Genomic DNA, 18,562 nt, shown 5'->3' with positions numbered 1-18,562 from the left:
AAAACACACACACAGAGGGATATTGGACAGCCCACAGACTCAATAAGAGGGCTGCCAAACAAATCTCTGCAAACAGGTAGGCACCAAGGAAGGCTGGGTAGCAAGCACTGTAGTCAAGGTCAGGGCACTGGACAGCCTGGCTAAAAGACCCCTGTCTCCTCTACCCACTCCCATGCAGGCACAGAGGATGACATTTCCTCCTCCAGACACTAGAGGCCGTGGCTGGTTCTGCTGTCGCCACCACCCCTGCAGAAATGAATTCTCAACTGCCCTAGCTTCTCTGTGACTTGCTCCAGATTCAAAATCCCAGTGGGAGCTTCTGACTGGCAGAGCTTATGTCTTTTGCCTACACCCTTGGAGCCGAGAAGTCTGGAAGAGCAAGCGTACAGGCTTTGTGGCAGGTGGTGGCTTGCCACCCATCAAGGCCTACGGAATGGGAACTCCCCAAATGTAGGCAGGAGACTCCAACTGTGGACAGCCAGGGAAACGGACAAATGCACACCACTCTCTTTTCTCATGTCTGCTCAAGCCCTTCTCTTTGGCGAAGCATTTCTAGGTCACCCAGTCTAAAAACACTCTTCTGGACTCACAAAACCATTACTGCTTGGGCCAATCATAATGCCAGGGAGAATCTGTACTGAGATCTACTGTGTACCACGCCTCACCTGACTTTCAAACAGCCCTAGGCGTTACTTGTAGGGAGGAAAAACTGAGTCGTCCAAAGTTTCCGCAAGTCATACAGGAGTGCCAGTTTACAAAGACAGGAGGTCTGTTTCCAAAGCCTGGAGTTTCCCAGTGGGCTAGATTGAAGGGCTGGTATCTTTTCAAGTTAGAGCTCTGGGAATGCAGGGATTGGGCTACATTCTTCTTTTTACATCCTGGTAGTATCTACTATGTAGAAGATGCTCAATTAATGCTTGGTGGATCAGCCCAGATGACATCAAACAGGAGCCAGTTCTGGAAGGTTCTCTGACTTTCTTATGAGGTCTGAGCCCAGGAATCATTTTAAGGCGAAAGAAGTCTATTCAGAATCATTTTGTGAAGAAAAATCTCGAATCCAGGGAATTTTACCTTTTTATTTTCCTTTTACCTTTCAGCCCCACCTCCCCAAATGTGTCAAAACTGTCAGTAAGAAGTTTGCTGTCTGTTCATCCAATGGTTATTTCTGAATTCCACCACTGCCCTAATACGCTAGTGAGAAAAACGACACAACTTCTGCCCTGTGGAATTTACATTCTACTGGGAGAGGTGAAAGTGAATAATCAAACAAATAAATGCTAATTTGTAGCTCTGATAAGTGTGGTAAAGGATGATGCCATGAGATGCTCTAAGATGCAGATCTGACCTATTATATTAGGTAAGTCGGGGCAGCCTCTTTTGAGGACGGGCTAGAGCTGGGATCTGAAGAAGGGGGAGAAAGACTCAGAGGGGAATCTGAGTCTTTGAGGTGGTGACTTCCTCCGGGGTGAGAAACCATCGATCATCGAGCCTGTTTATGGAAAAGCGACAGAAGGACCAGGGACCGGGTGGCTCGTTTGTGGGTGAGTGCGTCATGCCTGGATGGAGCCTGCCGCTTTCTCCCAAGTCCCAGCTGGGGATGACGTCGCCCTGGTGCCAGCCTAAAATAGCTGGCTCCGCCCCCATCTCCCGGCATCCCCTGCAGCAGCATCACCTCCACCCCTCCCACCCCACCCCCGTGTGACTGGCCCAGCCGGCCTCCTCTGGGTCTCTAGTAGTTTCCGTGCAGCTGACGCATGCTTGCGCGCACAGCTGGGCCGGGCGCGTCCTACGCAGCAGCCGCGAGCCGGGCAGCGGGTGCCAGACGGTTCCCGGCGGGGGGCAGGGGCGGGGCGCCGCAGGAGCTCAGGGACTCCAGGCGGAGGAGGTGCGGTTCAGGGTGCCCCGTCAGGCTAGGGGCTCTGATCCGGGCTGCAGAGTTATGGGTCTGCGATAGGGCTCCCCGGGCCTGGGCACCGAGATAGCCCGTGGCACCGGCCTGCGGGGGCCGATAAGGCTGCTCGAGCGAGCCTAGTCATCCGCCCCAAGTAGAGTCCAGTGGGCTCTGCTTCCCCCTGGAAGCGCCTCCCGCCACCTGGGGGGGCTCCAGCCCCAGGAAGGGGCCCTTGGGACTTTCTGTCTGACTCGTCCTTCTCTCCTGCAGCCCCAAGGAGGCCCGCCTGACTACTGACGAGTTGCCATGGCATCCTACTACGAGATCCTAGACGTGCCGCGAAGTGCGTCCGCTGATGACATCAAGAAGGCGTAAGTGCCTCCGCTGCGCATCACAGAGCCTCTCAAAGCCCCCACCTTCCGCCATTATGGGGCCCTTCAGAGGCAGTGCAGAGGGAACCAGGTCTTTGACACTTGTAGGGAGGAAGGAGACCTCTGGATGAGTAGGAGAAAGTCCATAGCGTGGAGTCCAGCTGAGAGCCGCATTGTGAGTTTTTTTCCAGTAAACGCCCCCTTCCTCTCCCCTCCTCTCCTATCCCAACCCCCAGCCCCTAGGTGTGGGCTTTCTCAGGATGTAGTGCAAAGATGCCCAGGCAAGTGTGACCAGGAGGAACCAGCGCCCCTGTACTCTCCATGGCCAAAAGGAGCTCCTGACCTTTGCAAGCCCCAGAGAAGGGCTGGGGCTTTCTCTCCCTCACGTTGTCATCTGCCAATACAAGTAGTCCTACCACTGGCTGCAGAGGGCAGACAGGGACTCCATTAAAACATGGCAACAGAGGCAGCCCCAGTAGCTGCGTGGACTGGGCTGAGCGGTGAAAGGACAAAGGTTGGCTAATGGGAAAATGGGTCATTCTGTTCCCTGGTGGGAAGTGCCAACACTTGACCCCTTCCTGCAGGTATCGTCGGAAGGCTCTACAGTGGCACCCAGACAAGAATCCGGAGAATAAAGAGTTTGCCGAGAGGAAGTTCAAGGAGGTGGCCGAGGCATATGAAGTGCTGTCGGACAGTAAGGGCCGGGGTCAGGGCAGGCAGCACCTATCACTCCCACTTCATGCCCCGTTACATTCCTTCCCAAAGCCATGTTACCACCACCCTAGTCTTTTTCCAAAATTCCTTTTGGAACCTGGCATTTAAGTGTCCCCCTCCCACAGGGACTTTTGGAACTTTTCCCCTTTTTTGCTTCCAATGAGCACCTGCTATGTGCATAGCACCTTTTTATTCTTCCCCTAATCTCCGGTGCTCAGTATCTGCTTCCCGGGATCTGGTAGTTGCAGCATGGATCCTGACGAAGGGAAGGACGCAGGGCAGGAAACCAATGTATGCTGAGCCTCCTCTGTGCCAGGCAGTGGCAGACGTAATCACCATGAGTCTTCACAGCCATCCTGCGAGGCAGGATTTATCACCCCCATGTTACAGGCAAAGAAACTGAGGCTGAGGGAGGTGACGTAACTTGCTCAAGGTCACAGAGCTAGAATACAAATCTAGGTCTTTTATTTATTCATTCAAAAACGATTCGTTGAACGCTTATGGTGCTGGGCCCCTGTTTGGTCCTGGGGACCAAGGGAAGACAAACAGGCACTGTCCTTGTCCTGAAGGGTTTATCACATCTGGTCAAGGAAGATGGACATTAACCGATTAAATGCATAGACAAGAGTATTCCAAAGGCAGGTAGCAGGAGGATGTGATAGGGAATAATGGGCACTGATTTTGTTATGATGGTCCCAGAAAGAGTTGTCATTTAGGCTAAGCCCTGATCAATAATAACTCAGTAATAACTGGCTAACATTTGTGGAACACTTACTCTATATCAGTCACTGTGCTAAGCCATTTTGTGGGTTATCCTATTTAATTTGTGCACAGCCCTGTGAGATAGGTGCTATTATTGAGTCCATTTTACAGATGAGAAGCAGCCACTATGTAAAGGGCTGTGCTGCTGCTGAAACCTATAGCCAATGTCCCCTCGTGCACCTTGCTGTCCCCCAAATGTCAGTCTCTGGGCAGTCCTCTGAGAGTCTTAGCCCAAAGGGGAGGCCAGCATCCCAGAGGGAGGGAGAAATGATCTAGTCTCTCTTTCCAGAGCATAAGCGAGAGGTCTATGACCGCTATGGCCGGGAAGGGCTGACTGGAGCAGGTAAGTGGAGCAGTGGGTCAGGGAGGAGCAGGGGAGGGAAGATTCTTGCAATGGAAATTCTCCTGGGGTTCCTAGCCATGCTTGAGGTGGGGTCCCTTGGTTCAGGCATGATGCATGCCCTAAGTCTCCTTCTCATCCTGCCTCTCCAGGAACTGGCCCATCTCGGGCGGAAGCTGGCAGTGGTGGGCCTGGCTTCACCTTTACCTTTCGCAGCCCCGAGGAGGTCTTCCGGGAATTCTTCGGGAGTGGAGACCCTTTTTCAGAGCTCTTTGGTGAGTGGACTCAGGAGACCTCTGACTAGCTCGACCTCCCCCTCCAGGGCCACCCTCCGTCAGCTGGGAGACTGAGAGGGAAGCCACATTCCACAAACTGAAGATTTTGTGGGGGTGGATCCAGTGAAAGCTGGACAGAACCTTACACAGGCCTGAACTCACATGACTCTGTAATGACACTTCAGAGACTCGCCTTATTAAATGACAGCAACAATACTACATTGTTAGACCTTCACAATGACAGTCATGAAAACAAGACTCAGAGCATCATGTGACAATAGTAATGCTATTACAAACAACAACAGATATCGCTTTTTGGAGTGATTAATATGAACCCTGCGAGGCAGATAATTTTATACCCATTTGCAGATGAGAAAGCTGAGGCACATTCAAATAACTTACTTAGAGTCACACAGCAGATGGCAGAGCCAGACTTAGAGCTATGTCTGCCTGACATTGCACTATACTGATTATTTTATACAGAAGGAGCTATCTGTCCCCGCTTCCTCTCTCCCTCCCCCATTGGACAGAATTTACTAGTGAACTTTTTCATACTAAATATTAAATATTAAAAAGGAATTTAATTCATAAATAAGTCCAAGCAGGAGAAGAAATTAGAAATGTACCCAGTTGCTTAGCAGCTTATATTTTTAAACTTAAAGGCAGGATTCATACATTTTTTGGGGGAAATCTCTTCACCACATGATGGTTAATCTGATTACTTGTTGCAGACGACCTGGGTCCTTTCTCAGAGCTCCAGAACCGGGGTTCCCGACACTCGGGTCCCTTCTTCACCTTCTCTTCCTCCTTCCCTGGACACTCTGGTAAGTGCTGTCCATTCCCATTTTCACGAGCTCTGAGTCCTGGAACCCCTCACTTCAGCTTGTGGCTTTTTCAAGCCTCCTTCCTGGTGCATCTGGAGCCCTGCCTCTGGGCAGCTCTGTGGGGAGAACCCACAGGTTCCTGGCCCATTGTGACTGCAGCGTGCTGCACACAGCCCCTGTCTCACCTGACCTCTCCTCCTTCTCCTCTGTCCCAATGCCAGATTTCTCTTCCTCATCTTTCTCCTTCAGTCCTGGGGCTGGTGCTTTTCGCTCTGTTTCTACGTCCACCACCTTTGTCCAAGGACGCCAAATCACGACACGCAGGTGAGGGCCCCTCCTGGGACCATACCGGGTGGGTGGGGAGCTGCATACAACTAGAAAGTCAGCCCCTTGAGGTTAGAGCCCCGTCTGTCCTGCTCACTGTGGCATTCTAGAGCCCGGACAAGCACCTGCAAGAGTCTGGCATGCCCTCTGAATGACCTGTGCTGTCTCCCACAGAATCATGGAGAACGGTCAGGAACGGGTGGAAGTGGAGGAGGACGGGCAGCTGAAGTCAGTCACAATCAATGGTGAGGAGTGGCTCTGCCACCCAGTCCCTGGCAGGAAGCTCTAGCCTCAGGCTCCAAACTGCTCCGCAAACCGCTCCTGCCTGAACTCCCTTGGGGCAGGGAGAGAATGGCAGCCGCAGGTCAGACTGGTAGGATCAGAGATGGTGATCACGGGGACGGGGGCCAGGACTGGGAATTGAGGAGTCTCAGAGGGCCGGCTAGTCACCGTCATCATTAGTGGGGTGCCTGGCATTTGCAGAGCACTTTACTATCTTTAGAGTCCTTGCACACATACCATAACCCCTGCATTCTCCAACCAGCCAGGAGGAAAGCAGGGCAGTTGGTGTTCACCCTGCTTTTCATTTGCAGAGGCTGTGCCTCAGCACAGCTAAATGGCCTGTATCCCAGGTACCCCCAGGCCCAGGGCTCTGTCCTACTTAGTAAGGGGAAAAGCCAGGAATGAAACTCAGGACGCAGGATTCCTGGAGCTGGACTCTTCCCACAACACCTGGCTGTACATGGTGGTTACCATGGCTACCCTTTCATGCCTGCTGACCCTGCGAACATGATGCCGTCTTTTTTAATTATTGGAGTAATTTGACGATGCAAGCAGTCTCATCATTCCTAGTTTATAGATGAGGAAAGGGAGGCTCAGGGAGGTTGAATAACTTGCCTAAGGACATAGCTCATACCTGCTGGAGCTGAGTACCTGCCTGTGCTCATAACCACTATGGTAGGTGTCAAAATGCATGTGTTCCAGTTCCAAAGGAGGGGCTGGAAGTGGTCAGAGATGTCGGGATTTCCCTAGCCTGGGCCAGAGGGCCTCATGGTGGGCATGACTCCTGCAGGTGTTCCAGATGACCTGGCACTGGGCTTGGAGCTGAGCCGTCGTGAGCAGCAACAGTCTGTCACCCCTAGATCCAGGGGCATGCAGGTGCGGCAGACTCCTGCCTCACGCCCCTCCGACAGCGACCTCTCTGAGGATGATGAGGACCTGCAGCTTGCCATGGCTTACAGCCTGTCAGAGATGGAGGCAGCTGGGAAGAATCCGGCAGGTGGGCGGGAGGTGCAGCGTCGATGGCTGGGGCTGCTCAAGGCCCAGTACCACGATCCGGGCATGGGGGGTACCCATGAGGGTGCAAGGGGTGAGGCAGCCAAACCCAGCTCAGCCCCGGAGGAGAAGGCCTCTCGCTGCCTCATCCTCTGATCGCCAGGCCCAACCCACCCCGATTCAGGCTGACCTGGGGTCCTGCTTGCTGTTGGGAGAGCAGAGAGGGGTTTATTAGATGGGGGGTTTCTAAGGGGCATCAGTGGTTTGAGGCGGGCCTTTTGTGCCCAGGTCTTCTGCCACCTGTGTTGTGATGATGTCAAGGAAGGAGGACTTGGCCTGGGGTTCTCTGAGCCTGAATTAGCAGCTACAGTGGGGAGTCTCAGCTCTCCTGGTCCAGCTGCAGACACCCCACCCTGGTTTCTGTGCAGTGTTGAGCTCTGACCGTCTCTGTTGCTTCCCTTCTGGTGCTGCTTCTCCTTCCTCACACTCTCCTCTCTGCAAGTCCCCGTGGGCCGCACCGCTTGCTTTCACTGCCGTCTGGCTAGGACTCCCTTCTTCCTTCCCTGAGAAGGCCTCAGTGTGGCGAGGAAGATACTGTGGCCGATAGGGCCATAAGGTCTTCCGGGGAGGCTAGCTGGGTGGGGCGGGAGCCTCTCTGCCGTCCAGATTCGGAACCGGAGCCCACTCCTCCTCCCTTCCTCTCGCTGCCTCAGCCTCAGGACTAGGCAGAGGTGAGGCTTGCTAACCCTGAAGAGGTGGGATAGGGCCGGGGTGCCCCAGGAGGGAGGCCTAGGAGGGGACTGTGCCCCATCCTACTTCACCATGCATCAGGGCTCAGGGAGAGGCCACAGGGCTAGCCCAGGTCTGCATGCTCGGCGCCATCCTCCATGGCTTGCTGCTGACCCTCTCTCCTGTCACCCACCCCCACTCTCTCCCCAGATGTATTCTGAGCTGGATGTCCGGGATCCAGAGTTGCTGCACAGTTCCAACAGGACAGCGCCCACCTCTGTGCGCTGGGAAGGGGACCCTCCATTCCTCACCCTCACCCGTGCAGAGCATAGAGCTGGGCCTGGGTGGTGGGTGGGGACTAGGTGGGAAGTGTCAGTAGTCTTAGCTTGTAAACTCTTACCTGGGTGTTTGATATTGTCTCTTGGGGACTACAAGTCCCAGAATGCAATGTACTATGCCTCATTTCTGATTGATCATGCTTGGAGGAAGTGGTGCTTGGTTGTGGAGCTGTGCATCTTGGGACATGTAGTTCTAGCCCAGGTTGGCCTGTTACTCGCTGTGAGATGTGGAGATCTTACCATCTGATTTGTCCCTGGCAGGGGTGGTGAGAATGTGGATGAAGGGGTAATGGCCCGAGCTTCCATTCCCCTGACGTCTCTTGCTAGCGCTGGGGTTAGAGTGTGCAAAACAAACCCTTGTGGCATCCGGGTGAAGCTCTTTTCCTGTGGGCAGTACTAGGGTCTGAGGAACAAATTTGGGCAAGATGCTAAGCAGGGTGTAGACCCAGAAGGCTGATGGGGTTGGCCGGCAGAGAGCTTGAAGGAAAGGACCTGTGTGTGTGTGTGTGTGTGTGGCTGGGATTGGCATGTGACACGTCCTCTGGGCATGTTGCTGCTTATATGGCTTTTTTGGCCTCTGACCCTGATACCCATTCTCTCTCCAACACCACAGCTGAGCTGCCTCTCCTCCTCCCTGCCTGGGGAGCCCAGTAGCCAGGGAGGGGAGTGGTGGAGCCAGGATGTTGGCAGATCCCATGACACTATCTCAGACCTATCAAAGCCAGCTGGGCTGAGCTCAGATCAGAGGGAAACACTGGAAGTCAATAAAGCTGAGTTTTGAGAGCTCGGTGGTGTGCTGTATTCCTATGTTCTTCCTTTCCAGGGAGGCCCAGGGGACCTATGGGACTAGTAGGTGACATGCCTTCTCATAATTGCCAAAACATCTGGAGGTTGCAAGCCTTCCCAAACAACAGCAGATGCCCCCTCCCCAAGTATGCTGTGGAATCCCAAGAAATGCTCACATTCTTCTGCCCTCATCTCCTGGGGCTCATGAATGGCTTGCCCTGGGCAGCTGCGTTCACTGACAGAGGGACCCACCACCCAACACTCTGCAGCACAAGTAGGACCAGACTAAGGTGTAACTTGACTGAAGGCGTGGGGAGAGCAGAAAGTAGGAAACATGTGAAAACCTGTAAAAAACGTACTCCTGAGGTCTGCACACTGAGCCCCTGCACAGGGTTCCTTAGCCCAGAGCCAGGGGCCAGTCTCAGAGGACTGCCTCCCTGTGAGAGGAGTAGCACGGGTCTGCCCCACCCAGGAGTTCAGGTCCACAACTCCTCAGGCTCCAGGGAGGAGAAAGCCAGGTACCTCTCCCCATCTCCAGACACCTATAGAGCTTCCCTTCAAGCCACAGGACGAGCATCTCTGCATTGCCAAGCAGTGCAGCGTGGCTTCCCACCACCTTTCTCATTCCAGGATAAGTGATTGACTTCATCTTCAATAGCCAAAGGGCCTATAGTGTATTTTCCTCAAAACGGGGAAGCAGCCTTCCCTGAAAAAATTTCAAGCCTCTATGTGGAGAGAGAGAGAGAATCTGCTGGAAGTTTTTAAATGGTTATTTTGCCAACTGCTAGCCTTTGAGATGTCAAACGTACGGGAGTTGTGTGCACCTGGGCTGAGCCCAGGTGAAGCATGGGGGCACAAGCAGCGGGCTCCCTGGTTCCTTCTCTCCCTGTGCTGGACAAATGGTACTTGCTCTGTTTTTCATGTGAGGAGACTGGGCCTTGGCAAGGTTAAATGGCCCTAACTCCCAGTAGCCCCAGGCCCAAGGCTCTTTCTGCCTCATTTCTATGTCCACTACCTTTGTCCAAGGATGCCTTATGACATGTGAGGGCTCCTCTGGGACCATACAGAGTGGAGGTTTCTGGGAACCAGGATGTAGGGGAGAGAAGAGGTGTCCCTTGCTCCCCAGTGAATGCCTGTTGGGACATCTCACAGGCCTGGTCTATGAGTCACTATGAGAGTTTAGCTAGTTTTGCTTACGGGGTGCAGGCACTTGGCCTGTACCCCCTCTTTCAGTCCTGACCTCAATCCTGCACAATGAACATTACTCCTGAGGCCCAAGGGCACAAAGCAGTTGTCCTAGAACTGAGAGGAGAGCAGGAAAGAGGTTCAGCATGCCCGGGTTCGAATCCTAACTCCACCTCCTACAAGTCATGTTGCCTCAAGCAAGTTCTATGCCACAGTCTCTCTGTAAAATGGGGCTAATAATTGTTAGTGCTGTCATGAACGTTAAACAAGTGAATGTACGTAAGCACCTTGGAGCCTGCCGGCCATAACAGGAAGCACAGCACAGAAAACTTATGGCCTGGTTATTAGCTCCCATCCAAACCCTGGAGAGCCTGACTCTGCAGCCGGGCTCGCCCATCACACTCTGCATCCCTGAAAAACGCAACAGGCCGGGCTCCAGACTGAGGCTGGGCCTGGAGTCTGGAAGCAGAGCAGACAGAAGCGTGTAGGAGTCCAGGTTGCAGCTGCACACACGACACTATCTTTATTCACAGTGATACAAAAGTAGATTTTTTTGAGAAATGTTCTCTTGTGCCAGAGGGAGAGTTAGTTGAGTGGTATGGAGCGGGAGGGCAGGGGGTTGGAAGAGGAGCTCTGAGGGAGGGGTCAGGAAGGGCAGGGGCCAGAGCGTGGGTTGGGGAGGCAGAGCGGGGGCAGTAGGGGCTGGGAAAGCAGGGGCGGGGGCTGGATGTGGTGGTCCCTCCACCCTGTTCTGTCCTCACTAGAGGGTGGAGGGCATCCACGCAGGTTGGGAGCATCCAGAATGGTGAGAGATGGGAGCCAGGGAACTCCAGAAGGAGAAGGCTCTGGGTGCAATGGCTGCCCATGACTTTCTTCCTCCCGGCTGGCTGCCAGCTCCCCCATGGGACGTCCTGGGCTCTGCATGCATGAGGCTGGGCAGGCCTGCCTCTTCCCTCTTCTCCTACCTTCCTTACACACTCCTTTTCGAAGGGCTAGGCATGCCCAGGAAGAGCCAAGGTGTGGGTGGGGGACTGAGGAGTGGGTACACAGATAGATGCTCACACAAGCAAAGAGAAAACGGAGGCTGGCTGCCCACCCAGGGGCCCCGCAGGGGCTCACTGGGGCAGGGCCTTCAAGATGGCATTCACTTCCTCCGCCACAGCTGTCAGGGCAAATTCAAACTGGTCCTGGAAAGGGCAGTGGGAGGACAGTCACGGCAGGCCTGGCCTCTGTTCCAGCCCCAGGGGCACATTTGGGAAGGGGAGCTGGGGAGGTCAGTTGGCAGAGTGGGGAGCACTCCTGGGGGAGGTACAGAGGCAGGCGGAAGAGACAGGCTGCTGCTAGCTTCCCTGGGGAAGGGTGGCATTGAGGGTTGGGGCAGGGAGGAACAGTCACCTTAGAGCGGACAAGTCCAGGCCGCTGGTCACGGACATGCTCCAGGGTGGCAGCGATATCAATCTCCTTCACTCCTGGGGACAGGATGCACAGGGCTGCTCAGGGGGTGTTCAGAGGAGGGTAGGACCCAGAAAGTCTGGGCCATCCTGGGGTGGGAGGCTTGGAGGATTAGGCGAAGCCAGGGCCTGGGCTTTGGGCACTGTGGGAAAGGTCCTCACCTTTTGCCATGCGGTTCAGTACCATGTCGATGAGGATGTAGGTGCCAGTCCGCCCTGCACCGTCGCTGAAATAGGAGAGAAAGATAGGCTCAGCTCAGCTCAGGACCCAGCAGAAACGGGGAGAGGTGGAGGAGACAGTGCTGGAGCCACTCGGGCTGGCTTGGAGAGGGCATGAGTGAGCTGAGAGTGAGGGAGGGGTCACAGCACCTGGGCCCTCAAGAACTGAGCCTCGAGTTGGGAGCCTGTGACCCACGGGTATCACTTGGGCCGTGGGCCAATAAGGAAGGAGAGCCCTGGCTCAGCCCTGAGGTGGAGGCGGCTGGAGGAAATAGGAATGTGTTCCCAGTCTCTGGCCAGGCTTTTGTTCAACCATTTTTTTGTGTAAATGGCCAGATGGTAAATATTTTCAACTCTGTGGGAATCGTATAGTCTGTCACACATGCTTCTTTTTTCCCCTTTAACCACTAAAACAATGTGAACACTATTCTTAGTTCACGGGCCCTTAAAAAAACATGGTATTCTAAATGTAGCCCACGGGCTGTAGATTGCAGGCCTCAAGGGGATGGGCAGGAGCGCGCATGGGAGATGTGCACAGGGAGCGAGGAGCAGAGGGGCAGGAGTCAGGGATGCCCTGCCCCAGGGCCCTCTGATCTGGGCTGTCCTGTACCCTTCTAGCCCTACCCCTGTCCCACAGTCCCTCTCCACACACCTGCAGTGCACGATGATGGGGCAGGAGCGGCCTCGGTAGCACTTGTTCACCTTCCTGCAACAAGAAATGGGCGTGAGGGTCAGGGGGCACCAGCAGAGGGAACGGGGAATCAAAAAACACACCTCTGGGCCTCTCTCTCTTTTTTTTTCTCCCCACAAGGCCAGAACGGAGGAGGGAAGGGGAGTCATGGCTAAAGGCAAAGAACCAGAGATGGTGTGGGGTAGCACTGGGCTTGCCTTGTTACTTACAAGCTCTGTGCCCAAACTGTTCACCTGGAACAACTGATTTATCCTCTTTGAGCCTCAGTTTTCTTACCTGTAAAATGGGGATGGTAATCATAATAACTTTCTTACCATGGTTATGAGATAATCCATGTAAAGAACTAAGTGCAAGGTCTGGCACACAGTAGATGCTCAATAAATGGCAGCTACTATTAATGATAATACATATTAACAGCCACCTCTGCCAGAAGTCCAGAGAGGACAGGCTTTTGCTGTCCTCAAGTGTGTCAATCTTGCCACATTCCTGCTCTGCCTTTCTGCCCTCCTCTACAACTGCCCAGGCTGTTCCCCTCCCCGCTCAGGCTCCCTTTGGTCCTCATCGGCCATGAAGTCAGATAGCCCTGGGCACAAAGTTCCTTTGGCCAGAGGAGGACAGTCCCTCAACTCTGAACATTGTGATGCTGCCTGTCCTCCTGGATCAGCCTCACCTCAGCATAGTCGCTCTGTGGTTGGGCCATATTTAGACTTGTGGTCCACTTGGACTTCAGATACTTCTCTGCTGCCCTGACCACAGCTCAGCAAGAGGCAGGAGATTTCTCCCTCCCTCAGTGGCCCAGTCTAACCTGCCCTTGTCCCTTATAACATTCTTGCTTTGAGAGTCACCTGCAGAATCCTGGTACCTTCATTGGGCCAGGACTAGGAGGATCTTCTTAGGGATTAGCAGATGGTTTCAGGGGTATCTTGGAACTTAGTGGTCCCCCAGTCTGGCTCCCCCATGCTTGTAGGGGCCAAGTGATTTTTGGATGATTTTACAGGCATCCACATGGTTTTCTAGCACATTGGCTTGGACGTCAGAGGGCTGGGTTGTAACAGAAGTTGCAACAGTGGTTCCTAATTGTTTAATAATAATGATAATAAATAGTATCTAGAATGTACCAGGCGCTTAAACTGGATTTTATCCTATTGACCCTCGCAACGACCCCCTGAAGTATAACTCATCATCCTCATTTCACAGGTAAGGAAACAGAGGAAGGTCAAGGAACTTGCTAAGGGTCAATTTCTGAGACTTTAAAAAATTACTTTGCCTTCTCTCTGGTGGCAAACTATATTTATTAAGCAGCAATTAATTTGTTCTGGGTGTCTATATGCCACTGAGTTTACATCATTCTAGCCTAAAGCAAAGGAATATAACCTTTTACCTTATCTGTGAGCCTTAAAATGGGTCCATGCTCTATAAATATTTTTAAAATGTGGAAAACAGGAAATAGCTTTGATGCCCTTGGCATTGCTTTTAAGAAGCGATGTCCCTCAGGCCCCAGGGGTCCCAGTTAGAAACCATTGTTTCGAGACTCAGAAACTATCCCTAGGTCCTCACCCAGCTCTACTCCTCCGCTCTCTGCCTAGTATCGAGAGACCTCAGGACACCCTGGCAAGGGGCAGAGAAGCAGGAGGAGGCCACAGTGCAGAGGAGGCCCCTGCCAGAGGCGGCAGGCTTCTCAGCCACCTGTTCTGGGAGGGGAAGTCAGAGGATGCTGGAGGCCTGGCCTGGTTGTGGTTTCAGTGTCAGAACAAAGTTAAGTCCCTCAGTTAGCTTCTGATCCCAGCCCCCACGCTGTTCCACTGAGTCCCCCCAAATCCAGAGACCCCCCCCCCGCCGCCAGCACTCCCTTTGATAATATTCGTCTCTTTCCTGTGTCCCCCTAGCCCCCAGCTCTCCCAGCAGCCTTTGGGATGGTCCCTGGGCCCACAAGTTCTGTCTGTCCTGTTTATGCAGCGGCCACACCTGCCAATGATCACTTTTGTGACTATGCAACTGGAGTGAGAATACTAGCTGCAGATCACAAAAATGACACTGGCAGCTGTGAAAGAGAGAGAGAAGGGAAGAAGGGGAGAGGGAAGGGCAGAGAAGGGTAGACGGACACATGTAGAGACAGAGAGAGGGGGCCACAGAGACAGAAGAGGCAGAGATAAATAGGCAGAAACGGGAGGGAGGTGGAGAAAAAGAGGTGGGAAAGGAAAGAGACAGAACCAGAGAGGTGCAGGGAGAAAGAAATGGGATAGAGGGTAAGTGGGACCGAGAGAGAAAGTGACAGAGATCGAGAGATGAAGGGGAGAGGGAGGGTGGAGGGTAGACAGAAGAAGAAAGCGAAGGAACGCCAAAGGGAGAAAAATAAAAATAGAGGCAAAGAGATGGAGAGGGATAAAGAGGGGGAGAGATGGGCAGGAGGGAGTAAGAGGCAGAGATGGTTCAGCAGACACAGCGAATAGTGCTGGAGGCCTGGAAGAGCAGGACGGGAGAAGCAGAAAGGAAGGGCAGGAGGCAGGAGCCGAGAGAGGGAAGGAGGCAGAAATAAGGTGAGCCCTTATCGGGGGAAGTGGGTAAAAAAGGAAGAGATAGATAGATATGCAGGGAGGAAAAAAGGGGGCCTGAAATGGAGACAGCAGAACATCGGAGAGACAGCAGAAACTGAGCTGGACCACAGGAGAGGAAGGATGGTCAAAGCAAGACAGAACACCAGTCCTGGTTTGGTGGCGTCTAGAAGGGGGCAACTGGAGGTCTGAGGATAGGCTCTGGGACTTTGGGCCCCAGGAGGAGCTGGTGGGCTGGGAGATCGTTGGGGAGTCCAGTTCGCGGCCCCCTGCTCTCCTCTGGTCCTTGGAGCCTCCCTTGCGGCCTCTCTATCCCCTGCCCTAGGCCACCATCCCTCAGCTCCTCAAAGGCGCTCACCTGCGGAAGTCCAGCAGAGGCCGAGTGGAGGCCGGAGTGCCCTCTGCCGGCCAGCTGAGGAAGTGGAACTGCGTAAGTGTGCGCGTCTCCTGGGTTTGCACATTCTTCAAGTAGAAGCTCCGCACCAGGAAGTCTTCACACCAGATGTGCTCCGACACCAGGTTCACCTGCCGAGAAACGGGATCTGGGCCTGAGCACGTCAGAGCCTCTCCATGTCTGCGTGCTCGCTCCTTGGTCTCTCCAAATCCTCTCAGCTTCCCAGGCTACTTCAAATGCTAAATCCTCCAGGAAGTTTACTCAACCGCTTGCCCCAACTGTCCCAGCTGTCCCCAATAACCTTAGCTGTCTCTGTCACTCATCTACTGCTTAGGACAACTGGTGGCTTTTCCACCTAGACATAACTATTGTGAGCTTCTTGAGGCCAGAGTTTCTCCTTCCTCTTCCTCACAGAGTCTAGCAAAGTGTTTGTGCTATACACATAAACTTTGGTGAAATTCTGTGATACTTTGATTTTTTTCTTTAACATGAGCAAGACCAATTTAAAAAACTCTAAAAGAAGCTGTGAGTGCTGGAAAATCTACTATCTAGTGCTCATCTGGTGACGAAAGCTTCTATGGTGCTCTTAACGTCCCTTGTCCTACAGGGGAGTCACCTTCTCCCATCGGTTGGGAATCTGTTCCTCCCTCTCCTGCTTTTCTTCAGCCCAGTTCCTTCCTACCTGGCCTCTCTCCCAGTGAGAAAGTTTGTTTCTACTTTTTATAAGTCACATATATGACTGATGGTATTTCTTTTTTTGCTTTGGCCTCCAGGGAACTCAGACTTAAGTTGGGCTTAACTGCAGTAGGTCTTGATCTTTAGGCATACTTATCTTCCTTGGGGTCTTGCTGACCTCATATATGTGGTAGAGGGAGGAGCCCTCATCTGGCCAGTATCGATCACACTGCTTGACACCATCCTCCACCAGTGGGGTCAGCATGACAATGACAGTGCAGCCACTCTCCCACACCATCTAGGGACAAAGACTCAGGTAAGCTCTATTCTAACATCCCTGGGACCTGGTTGGCCCTGGCTGCTCACAGGGCCCCTGGTCCCTAGAGAAGCCCTCCTTTCAAGAGCCCACCTGCCAGAAGTCTGAGATGGTATGGGACAGCGGGCCCTGCGTGGCTATGTAGGCTGGCATCCGAGGGTCGTGCTCAATCTGGGGCAGAGAAGATATGTCATGAGCCAGAATGGGAAATGCTGTTATAGAGAGGCTTGGTCAAAGGAAGTGGGCCAGAAAGAGTCTGGAGGAGCCTGAGAACCCTCCATTTCCACGCTGGGATATCAGGCTCCACAATTCCAGGGCCCCGGGGGCGGGGGTGGTGATCACGTGGGAATGGAGATTATGAGAGGAGGAGGAAAATGGGGCTGAGGTGGGGGCAAGAGCCAGGGCCACTCACAATGGGGCTGGCGTTGATGTAATCACTCCGAGAAGGGCTGCTCTCCACCTTCAGCTTGATGCGGGCGTGGTCATCTGCACAGACCCCGCATCCCACCCCAGATGCCCCTCCAGTCATTGGGGTCCTGGCACTTCTGCCACTTAGCCTGAGCCAGGAGCCCAGCCCCTTCCCCCAAGCCCTCCAGAGGTTCCAACAGAGAGAAGCTGGGCCAGGTGTGCCAGCAGGACTCACTCACAGGGCAGGAAGTCGGGGTGACGGTTCTTTTTGATGTTGCTCTCCCCCTGGGCAGTGGCACAGGTATTGGGTTCTGCCTGGTAGGCACACAGGGCTTGCCACTCCTTGGCCAAGCGGTCCTGGTTCCGCAGGTGGTCCTCCATGTATGCCTGCAGGGACACCACAGCCTGGCTCTGGCCCACCCACCACCACCCCCAGCCTGCCTCTCCCACCATCCTGACCCCTCAGCCCCTCTGGGTCCAGGCCTGGTCCTGACCAGAATCATGTGTCCGGTGGAGATGTCCATGTTGGCCTGGGCGGGCTCCTCACACCAGGATGGCGTGCTGCTGTGGGAGCTGGGGCTGGCCTGGGCTGCGTCGCTGAACTGAGAGGACACACTGCTCACCCGAGAAGGCTCCGGTGGACCCTCCGCCCGGTTGAACAGGGACTTTGTAGCCATATGCTGGCGGCACAGGTCCTACGGAGGAAGGGTCAGGTGGGGTCCAAGGGTCCCCTGAAGCCTTTTCAACAGGGTCCTGGGTTCAAGTCTGGGTCCCTAGGTTCACCTTGATAGATGTGAATGATACCCATCTCCTCCGGGGTAGGGTCTCTGCCTCGGCCCTCGTCCTTTTGGGGGCTGTTCTGCTTGGGTGGTGCCTATGACAACCTCAGATATTACAGAGGTGAAACTCGGAACCCCAAATTGTAGCACTGGAAATAAGCTAGGGACCATCTGCTCCCAATTCCCATCCATCCAAAACACCACACAACACCCCTACCGGAGCTCCTTCAGCACCCGCCAAAAAGTGGTCCAAGAGATGGATGATCACTCCCCATCCAACTCCCCACCCGCACCCTGCATGAGACTCAGACTCCCAAGCCCCTTCCATTCTCTCTCCTCAACAAGCTTCTGCAGCTGCGCACCTGGTACTCAAATGTGGTGTCACCATGGGCCCCCTCAGGGCCCAGGGCTGCCAGGCGCTCTTTGTCCCGCTGCCGCGCATGCTGCCGCACACACAGAGCCACTGCCAGAGCCACCAGCAGCCCAGCCACACCCGCCAGGGCCACCAGGGTAAGTAGCACTGAGCGCATGGGCGGGGTGCTGCGGGCCGGTCGGGGAAGGACTGCAGCTGCCTCCTCCCTCTGTGGGAACAAGGCTAGAATCAAGGTGGGGCAGTGGTGGAGGGATATTTAGGAGCCACTTCTGCTCCTTGCTAGGATACCTCCTAGGGCAAAGCTGGGAAGGCAGGGGCACGGTGGGACAGGCAGAAGGGCTCAGACGGACCCCAAATCCTCCTTCTCAGTCCCAACTCAGCCACACCGCACAGCTGGGTACTGAGTGCGGGACCCCCACCAGGAGTATTTGTATTTAAAAACGAACATAGAGAAATGGAGAGAGAACCCAAGGAATCGAGTAATCGAATGTGAGGCATCGGTGTTGGGTGCGGAATAGAAACATATTTTGTGCGTAATGTTCTTTCTGTGTAAGGTGGTCCTTTAGAATTTAGAGACTGCTCTGAAGCCTATGGGCATCTCAGCTAGCTCTTGCCAAGCACGCTGCCTTCCTAGAAGCGGGGTCCTGCAGGCCAGAAAGAAAACTGCTTGGAGGAGGGCTGCCTTGGAGAAGCAGGTGGGCCAGCCGGGCACACAAGGTGGCAGCTCCACTTTTGTCAAGTTTGCCTGGGTCTCTTATGGGCAACGTCAGTCCTCTGGGGCTTGCCTGATTCTTCAGTTAGCTCATACCTGTCCCACGCCTGTCTGCAGGATCTGGAGCCCTGTCTGCGTTTCCAGTTCAGATTTCACCAGCTCTGCAGGGAGTACGTAG

At 54.1% G+C, this 18,562-nt stretch overlaps 2 protein-coding genes across 3 annotated transcripts in view; one reads left to right on the top strand and one right to left on the bottom strand.

The window, feature by feature from the left end:
- Nucleotides 1–1,682: 1,682 nt before the first annotated feature.
- On the top strand, nucleotides 1,683–8,630 carry DNAJB2 (DnaJ heat shock protein family (Hsp40) member B2). Of its 2 annotated transcripts, none has more exons than XR_002779936.1 (10): nucleotides 1,683–1,885; nucleotides 2,162–2,262; nucleotides 2,847–2,956; nucleotides 4,028–4,081; nucleotides 4,231–4,353; nucleotides 5,085–5,177; nucleotides 5,399–5,501; nucleotides 5,676–5,746; nucleotides 6,574–7,507; nucleotides 7,716–8,630. XR_002779936.1 is itself a non-coding variant. In XM_011358542.2 (10 exons), the coding sequence occupies exons 2-10, from the start codon at nucleotides 2,198–2,200 to the stop codon at nucleotides 7,724–7,726; spliced, it is 837 nt and encodes a 278-aa protein (XP_011356844.1). In that variant the 5' UTR covers nucleotides 1,683–1,885; nucleotides 2,162–2,197; the 3' UTR covers nucleotides 7,727–8,630. The 2 variants fall into 2 exon arrangements, 1 of the variants encoding a protein (XP_011356844.1); XM_011358542.2 differs by having other exon boundaries at nucleotides 6,574–6,780.
- A 1,681-nt stretch (nucleotides 8,631–10,311) lies between these two features.
- PTPRN (protein tyrosine phosphatase, receptor type N) overlaps nucleotides 10,312–18,562 on the bottom strand; it is an 18,204-nt gene continuing 9,953 nt past the window's right edge. Inside the window, exons 9-20 of the mRNA XM_023529720.1 lie at nucleotides 18,481–18,549; nucleotides 17,662–17,880; nucleotides 17,015–17,215; nucleotides 16,760–16,907; nucleotides 16,525–16,598; nucleotides 16,206–16,283; nucleotides 15,975–16,094; nucleotides 15,086–15,252; nucleotides 12,137–12,190; nucleotides 11,428–11,492; nucleotides 11,210–11,283; nucleotides 10,312–11,001 (exon numbers count right to left, since the gene is read on the bottom strand). Of these exons, the coding sequence (XP_023385488.1) occupies nucleotides 10,930–11,001; nucleotides 11,210–11,283; nucleotides 11,428–11,492; nucleotides 12,137–12,190; nucleotides 15,086–15,252; nucleotides 15,975–16,094; nucleotides 16,206–16,283; nucleotides 16,525–16,598; nucleotides 16,760–16,907; nucleotides 17,015–17,215; nucleotides 17,662–17,880; nucleotides 18,481–18,549 (1,341 nt within the window). The 3' untranslated portion in view covers nucleotides 10,312–10,929. The remainder of the gene's footprint in view (nucleotides 11,002–11,209; nucleotides 11,284–11,427; nucleotides 11,493–12,136; nucleotides 12,191–15,085; nucleotides 15,253–15,974; nucleotides 16,095–16,205; nucleotides 16,284–16,524; nucleotides 16,599–16,759; nucleotides 16,908–17,014; nucleotides 17,216–17,661; nucleotides 17,881–18,480; nucleotides 18,550–18,562) is intronic.

This window comes from Pteropus vampyrus, unplaced genomic scaffold, assembly GCF_000151845.1.
Source record: "Pteropus vampyrus isolate Shadow unplaced genomic scaffold, Pvam_2.0 Scaffold42, whole genome shotgun sequence".
NCBI lineage: Eukaryota > Metazoa > Chordata > Mammalia > Chiroptera > Pteropodidae > Pteropus > Pteropus vampyrus.
The sequence above is the reverse complement of the archived record's forward strand: the minus strand, read 5'-3'. Positions and strand labels throughout refer to the sequence as shown.

Coding starts and splice junctions, on each gene's coding strand:
- DNAJB2 (XM_011358542.2), top strand. CDS start 2,198: ATGGCATCCTACTACGAGATCCTAGACGTGCCGCGAAGTGCGTCCGCT. Junction 4,082..4,230: donor GGAAGGGCTGACTGGAGCAG/GTAAGTGGAGCA, acceptor CTGCCTCTCCAG/GAACTGGCCCATCTCGGGCG. Junction 5,178..5,398: donor CTCCTTCCCTGGACACTCTG/GTAAGTGCTGTC, acceptor TCCCAATGCCAG/ATTTCTCTTCCTCATCTTTC.